Here is a 9,837-nt window from a genome sequence, read left to right on the forward strand (position 1 = left end):
TGATCTAGAAAGAATATATGAACATCCCATTTTATAGAGTATTCAAGTATAATGTTGTGAATTAAAGTATGTATTCTGTTCTTTTCTTTTTTGGAAATAACTAAATAAGATGCTAAGTCTTTTGATGTGTAAAGTTGGTACAATTAATGATTTATTTTTATTATCTTAAGTCGTACTCATTCCAAATTCCTACTTTTTTTTTTAATATATGAAAGATCTAATAGATCAGAATCATTTTTAATTTTTTTTAGATATCTATGCATAAGGAATTAAAATTATATTCTATACACAAAGATCGCAAATCTTTAACCAACCGAAAAATTCAACATCCACTCAAATTCGATTCACAATTCATTCAAATTTCTATTCATCTTGAAACGACCTAAACTTGTATAGTTTGAATACAATGAAAATCAACTTTTTGCCTAATTCATTGACCTGACTTAAATATCTAACCTATTTAACACCATCTGAAATGTTGTGTATTTGATTTAATAGCCAATAATAAAAATATAAAATTTTTGATAAATTTGAAAGTGTTATTTTTGCTATGAAAATAACATCAATATACAATATTAAGAGAAATTATAGTCCCTGAAATAACTTATTTTATTATCATACGTCAATTCCATTCAGTTTTTACTTATTTCTTCTTCTTGCATGTATAAAATAAAAAAGAGTTTTTTTTTTTTGACAGGAAAAAAAATTAAGTTAGTCACTTTTTTTTTTTTTTTGGAAGAAAAGTTAATAACTTATTCTCCACTTGATAAGGAAAAATTAAATGTGTCGTAATAAGAATTGGGTTTCAATTCAGAGCCTCATAGAAATATATATCATATTAAGGCTTCACGCTTTAGATTATATAAAATAAGTTGCAAAAAAATATTTTCCTTAATTTTCTGTTGTTTGGCGCGTTCAGAAAATAAGTGAACGGAAAATATTTTTCTCATCAAAGAAAAATTAAGTCATTTTTCAGAAAAATAACTTTTCATTTTCGTGAGAGTAAAATATTTTCCTTACATTGATAAACTTTATAAATTCAATATTTTTTAATTTATTAATCATTGTCGTTATTACCACCGATCACCATTTACCACCAACCATCACCATTGGCCACTGGTGACTTTCATAATTTACATTTTTTTTTTTTTTGCATTCTTCTCATATTTAACAATAAAATTTTAAATTATAAAATTTATATTATTATTAATATTTTTTATAGCCTTATGAGATAAAGACTTTAATATTTTTAACTAAATTTCAATATCACAACTAAACAATGAAAAATAATTCATTTGGAAAATACTTTTCAAGGAAAATGTTTTTAATGGATAGACTTGATTTGTTAAAAAGTACTTTGCCTTGCGATAGACTTGATTTGGACGCATCCAAACCTGCTTCCAAATCGCTGCATTGTGTGCCTCCCATAATGCCCATAACATCATTATCACCATTTGCAAAACCTCACCCGAATAATTCTCAACACAGACAGCAAACCAATCTTGAAAAGTTGGACCTGTTGGAGTTTGATAACCCACATCAGACGTCAACCAGAAGTCCTTTGCAAACGGACAAAGAACAAACAAGTGCAACTTAGTTTCATCACTACCATGGCAGAAAACACAAGATCCCTGAACTGGAATTTGACGATGCTGTAAAGTCGAAATCAAAGGAACAACAGAGTTGCAGACTCGCCATGCCAAATTCAAACATTTTGGTGGAGCAAAAATGTGCCAAAATTTTTGCCACAATAACCTATATTGCTGCTGCATATTTGTGATAGGAATATAGGTCAAATGCCGATAGACACTCTTCACAGAATAGTTACCCTTCTTGTCGAACCTCCAACTCCATTCATCATTCACACAACAGCGGCTTAGAGGAATGGAAGTAATGGCAGCAGCATCTTCAACGTTAAACACTTGGGAAATAACATCTAACCTCCACCGAAAATCACAATCAACTGTTCTCGGAGTTGAAATTTTCATAGATGGCTTAGATGGTAGCAAAGTATCCTCCCATATTAGAATAGATGAGTCGTTTCCAACTCTCTTACAAGATCCCTCCTTAATTAAAGTTCGACTCTCCCATCTACTACGCCATGGGAAGCTAGGATTTTTCCCTAACTGTGAATCAAGAAAATTAACGTTTGGGTAATATTTGGCTTTAAGTAACTTAGCCACTACAGAGGAAGGATTCGTCAATAATTTCCAAGCATGTTTTCCCACCATTGCCAGATTAAATTCCCTGAGCTTCTTAAAACCAAGACCACCAAAAAATTTCAGTCTACTCATCCTATCCCAGCTCATCCTGTTTATGCCTTTCTCATGATTCGATTCTTTACCCCACCAATAATGACTCATTAGGCATTGAAGCTCACAACAAAAGGTCTTCGGTAACAAAAACAGATTCATAACATAATTTGAAAGCGCTTGTAGCATAGTCTTAAGCATAACCTCCTTACCGACACGCGATAGACAACGACGCTTCCATGAATTCAACTTCTGCCATAGTCTCTCTTTAATAAAATCGAATACTTCTTGTTTATTCAAACCCACACGAGTAGGCAAACCCAAATAAGTACCCAAGTTAGCCTTTTCCTCAAAACCCAGAGCTGCACATATTTGAAGTCTCAAAGCTGCACTGACATTCTTTGAAAAACAAAGAGAAGACTTGTTCATATTGATTTGTTAGCCTGAAGCTGAAGCATAAATCTCAATGACTTCTTTTACAACCCTGGCCTCACTGTTTACCGCCTGAAAAACCAATAAACTGCTATCTGCAAAAACAAATGATGAATAGACGGCGCACCACGCGCCAATGAAAAACATATACTTAAATTCGATTCCAATTCTTCATTTTTTGAATTTTTCAATTTTTGAAATTTTCAGTTTTTGAAACCAAGACTCGCGGTTCTGATTAAAACCATGAAAAACATGTTTTTAAAAGAACTTTCGATTTATTTTTTTTAATTTTATTGTGATTTTTTAAAGTATTTTTTTAAGAATTTTTATTAAACTGGTTTAGTTTTTTCAATAGTAATATTTATTATTATTATTATTATTATTTATTCAAGCTACAAATCTAAAAAAACATTTTAAAAAGTTTGAAGTATATTATCTAATTTCGGTTCAAAGTCGAAATAAAACAAGAACCAGCAATTTCAAACTGTGTAAAAATGGTTCGATTTTGGTTCCACTTTTTTTTTATAACCGGAACCTGCAATTTTGAAACCAAAATCAGTGATTCTGAAACCATGGTCATTCCTACTCACAATGAAGAGATAAAAAATATCAAATATGAAGATAAAACAACAATAACAAAAATAAAGAAAACATAAATATAAGTTTATTAAAGTGAATGAAATTAAAAGGGAAAGAAAGAATAGAAAGTAGGAGCTATTGATATGACTAGAGAGAAAAAAGAGAAAAGGATTCCAAAAGCCAAACATATCAATAGTTACTTTTATTGATAATTGTCTTAACTATTTAGACAAAGATAATAATAATAAAAATAATTACTGACACTTTAATTACTCTTTTACACTTTATATTTACAAACTATACTATTAACGAAAACATATAATTAAATTGATTTTACTTTTGTTACTCGCCTCAAGTGGAGCATACAAATCTTTTATGCTCAACTTGCTTAACAGCAGCTTGTTCAAGCTGAAGGCCGGTTAAGGATTCTTCAATGGAAGCAATGTCCTTCTCTAATGTTTCAACTCGGGTGTCCATTCTGGTTTTGGTTCGAATCCAGCAGGTCAGACCAATGATAGAGATGAGAACATTGAGAAGCAGAGGAGATAACAATAAAGAATATGAACTCAATAAGGAAATCTGAAGAGAGTTTCTATTGATTGTATATTCTGGTTACAAGATTTCTAACTCGTTACTTGAAGAAGGAACAAAGGAAAATAACAGATATCCAAAGAAAAAGAAAGATAATGGCTGACGAATCAACACCCAGGCAATTGCTCGTGCAGAGAATTCTGCCAAACATACCATATGCCAAAAGATACCTTCCCTCTCCAATTGGTCCACAATTCTGCTCCATCAGCAGACCTGCATCTTGTAGAATACACTAAAAGGGGCCTTGGGCCTGGATCATTTCTATCAATTTGTCCTGGATATAGAGCTATAGTGAACAAGTCTGCAACCTGTTGATCAGTCTTAATATACTCTGCTTTGATAATTCCATTGATGATATTTTCTCTTACAAAATGACAATCTATTTTTATATGTTTAATTCTTTCGTGAAAAACAGGATTGTTGGACATATGCAAAGTAGATATGTCATCGCAAAATAGAGAGACAAGATCTTTATGAACACATAAATGAGTTTAAATGATAATCAAAAATTATTATCACATGCTACCTGACGAAAAGGATAAAGAAAATAACTCTTACATATGGAGGAATCTTGAAAGGAAGATAATCAATAGCCAAGTGAGCCGAATGGAGAATATAAAGCAGCAAATCAACTACAAAAACTAGTAGGCAAAAAGACTTGAAAACACATATCAAAAGACAAAATTTGATACAGTAAGATGAAATATTATCACAGAAGTTTTCACTTCGAAAGGGAGAGAGATGGTAATGGACATGAAGCCATGATATGGAAAATGCAAAGACAGATCGATGCAATGCAATAGTCTTGAGGAGAACAATTTTCAATGCCAGCAATCAAGGAGAAATCAATCAAAATCAATAAATTCACTTTGTTGGTGCAAGTGTCGTGTTACTTGAACCACAAAAATCAATAGAATGAAGCAGTCCAGGAGAAAGAAGAAACAAAAATAAGACCAAAAGAGAGATCTCAAGTAGACAGGCAGGAATCACGATTGAGTTTTAAGGTTATTTTTGTTTTAGCAATCCTTTAGTTATTGTACTTGCAGCTTGACATGAACAAAATAAATGAGGATTGACAGTTTGATAACAAAGTACAAATTTAATTCTGATAGTTTGATCAAGATGAGTATGACTAATATACCACAAAAAGCCTCAAATATACATAATTTTGCAAGCAAAAACAGTAAAACTTCAAAATTTTCACAAAAGCATCAGTCTGTTTACAAACAAGCATTCATCACATATGGAGAATCTATGATTGAAGACATAACACTAAAAACATTAGCATAGAGCCCATGCATTAGTAACAAAATAGTAATTTCAATAGGAATTAAGTATCATAAGAAATTAAATACTAAAAAGGGTCAGTCTGACCTTGTATTTAGCAACCTCTTCACTCCCTACCTTGAGATCACCCCTGGTGAAATCGTGATAATTCATCTTATGTGAATCTGGGTTAAATTTACTGTAAAATTAAAGACAGGTTTGATCATTCATAATCAACATATTCAAAATAGTGATTTTTCCAATTATTACTATAACAGCAATGCCAAACAGATCAACTAACAAAATTGAAAAGTTCTTTTGCAGAATCTATAATAAAATTATAGCTTTTGGGGACCAATTACTTGAACTGGCCATCTAGCATCAATACCATGTTGTTCCAAGCTCTTGCACAGTTCATCTATCAACAACTTTGAGCTCTCCACATATTTCTGATCAAACAAAACAAAAGGAAAGAGTAAATATATCACTTTGTTCAAATTCTCTTACTGAAACCTTTAACAAAAGAAGACAGCAATATTGGTTTCTAATGCATCAATGTCCACTCTTAATTCTTTAATCTGATTCACTCCCTCTGGAAAAGGAAATTTTCAAGAACTTGCATAACAAGGGAAGGGAATTTAAAATGAAGCATATGTATGTTAAATTATTATATATAAAATAGCAACTAAATCAGCAGCACAAAGCATATTCATCATTTGTTTTTGCAGATAGCAGTTTATTGGTTTTTCAGGCGGTAAACAGTGAGGCTAGGGTTGTAAAAGAAGTCATTGAGATTTATGCTTCAGCTTCAGGCCAACAAATCAATATGAACAAGTCTTCTCTTTGTTTTTCAAAGAATGTTAGTGCAGCTTTGAGACTTCTTCATAAAGTTTAGAAAATCATATAAGACTGTGTAAGAGACAATTATTGAAATTAGAACTGCTTCACAGAGCCTTAATCAGGTTTAGAAAACTAATTAGAAACCCAAGTAGTGAGATATACTGTAAATAGAAGAACTGTTTAGAACTTGGTATATTCACTTATCAGAATTCCAGAGTTCTAATGTTCAGAGAAGACAAGACTTATTTCAGTTTTAGAACATCAGAATCATTAACAACTTTAGCATTTCTAAAATATAAATAGAAGTGTAAATAAAGCGGTATCAAGAAAAACTTCAGAAATTGAAAAGATTAACACAGTGATTTATAGTGGTTCGGCACTAACTCGCCTACATCCACTCCCCAAGACTCATCTTGAGATCCTCAACTATGTTATCTCTTTTCAAGGGTAGGAGACAAACCAACAGTACAAGGCAATAGATCAACACCAAGATCTATCCTTTATTAGGCATGGCCACCGGTTCGGTTCTAACTGAAATCGAACCGGAACCGAACCGTACTGTAGACGAATCGAAACCGGCAGTTCAAAATTTTATAACCGGAACCGGCGGTTCAAGGGCCGGTTAAGGTTCATGTGAATGTTAAAAAATGAACCTGAACCGGCGGTTTCGGTCCGGTTCGAACCTGATTCACAAACAAAATTATTTGTTGCAATAATACTTAATTTATAAAAAGTAGTGAAAAAAACATCATCATTTATAAAAAACATTATCACTTAATTAGCCGTTTGAACCTTTTTTTTTTACACAATTTTTTTTCAAGGTTCAAACGGCTAGTCAGTAGTTTGAGGTGTCAATGACATTTAATTTTTTTAGTTTTGGTAAATAAATTTTATTCATTTATTATAATTTACTAAATTATCCAAAAATATAATTGTTTTTTTTCTATTATAAGGGACAATTTGGGAAACTACATAAATGAAAAATATGTATAAATATGATGAGTTGATTATTTTTTTTCACAACCAATTATATCCTATCTCTCCTCTTCTTAATATTGCTTTATTTTCATACATCCAATTCTAAATTCCATTAATTTCATATTCCATTTATTCATTTTTTTTCCATAATTCCATTTAAAATTATGGCACACAATTCACAAAGCTCCAAGGGAAAGCGAGTTGCTCAAAGCGTGGAAGAAATTGATTCAAACGATCCATTGATTGATTTTTCACCACAAGAAGCAATATCTCCTAATATTTCAATAGGAGATATTATTTTCAATTGAAATTATAAACTTGTGATTCCAATTGCACAGTATGAATCTGAGTGATGGCCTTTTGGATCATAAAATCAGAGTTGGTTTACAAATAGCTGTTGATTAATGAAATTTGGTGTGCTATTGCCTTCAGCTTTATTTTGCTTGTGAGACTTTTATTCGAATCGTTTCCATGAATGTTTTGGTGAAGTAATTCCTTGAAACTTTTGAAAGGAAAGGATGTTTTTCTTTGTTTTTGGGTTGGGGGGTTCAGTTAGTATAGCTCAGATTTCGTACTGAAGTAGGGATTATATTAGTCAGTTCTGGAATGGTTTGGATTTTGTGAATGGTAAAAGATTGTCGGATGGGGCAATTTTTATTCCCGTTGCTATTCTGTTCCTATATTCTGTTTTTCAATTAGATAATAGTATTCTACAAAGAAAATAGAGAAAAGATCATGGCCTGAATTTACATTGATTATTGTGATTTTGCTGTTTCATGTGTTGAATTTCATGCCACGGAATTTATTCGCTTCTTTTTATAGTCTGTTATCATGTTCGTATTGGACCTCTTTTTTCATGGGTTTATGATGTTAGGATTATATTGTTAGAACTTTTTGAATGGCATTTTTGAATGAATATATTACATCATAAATCAAATGTTTTGTTATTCCAGAACTTGGGTGATCAATCACAATGCAGTCTGGTGAAGCCTCTTGTTCAATGGAAGTAGAAAAGGTTATAGATAAAACATCTTAGCCAGCGAAGCCAAAGTTTGAGCCTTTGAAGGCTCATGAGATGTCTGATGGTCGAGTTCAATTTAGGAAGGTTTCGGTTCCACCACATAGGTATTCACCTCTTAAAAAAGCGTGGATGGATATTTACACTCCTATATATGAGCAAATGAAGATTGATATCCGTATGAACCTCAAGGGTAGAAAGGTTGAATTAAAAACCAGATCTGATACACCAGATGTTAGTAACTTGCAGAAATGTGCAGATTTTGTACATGCCTTCATGCTAGGCTTTGATGTTATAGATGCTATTGCACTACTGCGATTGGATGAACTATATGTGGACTCTTTCGAAATCAAAGATGTTAAAACCCTTAGAGGTGAGCACTTGTCTCGTGCCATTGGAAGACTCTCGGGTAAAGGAGGCAAAACAAAGTTTGCTATTGAGAATGCTACAAAAACAAGAATTGTGATAGCTGACACTAAAATTCACATATTAGGATCTTTTCAAAATATTAAAATTGCTAGAGATTCTCTGTGCAGCCTCATTTTAGGGTCTCCTGCTGGAAAGGTATACTCGAAGCTTAGACAAGTTACTACTAGATTGGCTGAGAGGTTTTGATAATTTGTTTTGTCATTATAGCTCCATTTGAGATTTTATGTGCTGAATTTTTGTGATTTTAACTGTCATTTACATTTTTGTCTTGGTGACCTTGTTGCCACTTGCTGAAACGATTCATTATGAAGAATAACAATACCATCTGTTGTTTTCAGTTGCAATTGGAATTAATAATGCTTTTGATTCAGCGTCTTTTGTTTCAATCTTTTGTTGCTTCTCCCATTACTGCTACTGCTACTCTAATTAGGCATGGCCGGTTCAGTGAATAACCATTGACAGGCAAGTCAGCATCTCAACCTGAATGATGCATCTTTTTTCGCATTTCGAGATGTCATTTTCAAAAATATAAATCTATTTTTTTCCAGTGATCAGAATCAGATATATTGTCAAGGTAACAGGAGGAATGATTAGAAGTCTCGTTACATAATCAGTCAGTTTTTACATAAGAATATCACTGATTTATGCACGCATGAAAAATGTAATTAAGACACAATGTAGTGGAAAGGTAGAGCTCTGTAACCTTCGTTTCTTATTGGGTGATCTGAATCTTGAAGCTTAAAACCAGAACCAGACGTTAAATTTCTAGACACAGAATTTCCCATTTCCCAAATAGTGTATACAGGGGGTAACATGTTGCGAGGCAAGAGTTTGTTTTCATCTGTCCTTGACACGAGACGGGTTTAAAGAAGGGTTTATGTGGGATTATGTTTTCACCTATCCTTCTAATATTAAGAGTAATCCTATTTGCATTTGCCCTCACGACAGGAAGTCACTACCATTAGATCAATATGAGGCTGAAACAAAAGAATTAGATGATTATCCCACCCATTTAGCAAAATCGAATTTGGCTTAGCATTGCGAATCAATGCAGCTGGGAAATATAAAATTAAACCATAGCCTTCCACCAAAATAAACTGACTTGTTATAGAAACTAAAATTTCAAGCTAAAAACATCCTAAGAGCTTATACAGATTTCCCAGTTCTTGAACAAATATAGGCATGGCCGGTTCAGTGAACCGCCGGTTCCGGTTCGCTGAACCGTCGGTTCGAGATGTTTAAAATTTTGAACCGGAACCAACCCTTGAACCTCCGGTTCCGGTTCTGGCACGGTTCCGGCGAACCGACGGTTCAAATTACGGTTCCGATTCGGTTCCGACATTACGCAAATTTTTAAAAAAATAATAAAATTTTGATTCCGAATTCATAAATAAATAATAATTTTAAAATGTTTAAATTTTATTAACTAAATAAAATATTATAAATTTTTAA

The 9,837-nt window shown here is 32.6% G+C and overlaps 1 protein-coding gene and 1 long non-coding RNA gene across 2 annotated transcripts; one reads left to right on the top strand and one right to left on the bottom strand.

The window, feature by feature from the left end:
* Positions 1 to 3,824: 3,824 nt before the first annotated feature.
* Positions 3,825 to 5,824, bottom strand: LOC149497618 (uncharacterized). The gene is made up of 2 exons (XR_016319896.1): positions 5,509 to 5,824; positions 3,825 to 5,319 (listed from the first exon to the last, which is right to left on the bottom strand). It is a non-coding gene; the product is annotated as an uncharacterized LOC149497618 (long non-coding RNA).
* A 1,749-nt stretch (positions 5,825 to 7,573) lies between these two features.
* Positions 7,574 to 8,729, top strand: LOC149497619 (uncharacterized). The gene has a single exon (XM_089718779.1). It carries the CDS (start codon positions 8,014 to 8,016, stop codon positions 8,569 to 8,571), a length of 558 nt encoding a protein of 185 aa, XP_089574905.1. The 5' UTR covers positions 7,574 to 8,013; the 3' UTR covers positions 8,572 to 8,729.
* The last annotated feature ends 1,108 nt before the right edge of the window (positions 8,730 to 9,837 follow it).

Source organism: Jatropha curcas, chromosome 3 (genome assembly GCF_041381405.1).
Source record: "Jatropha curcas cultivar XTBG-Jc1 chromosome 3, XTBG_Jcur_1.0, whole genome shotgun sequence".
NCBI lineage: Eukaryota > Viridiplantae > Streptophyta > Magnoliopsida > Malpighiales > Euphorbiaceae > Jatropha > Jatropha curcas.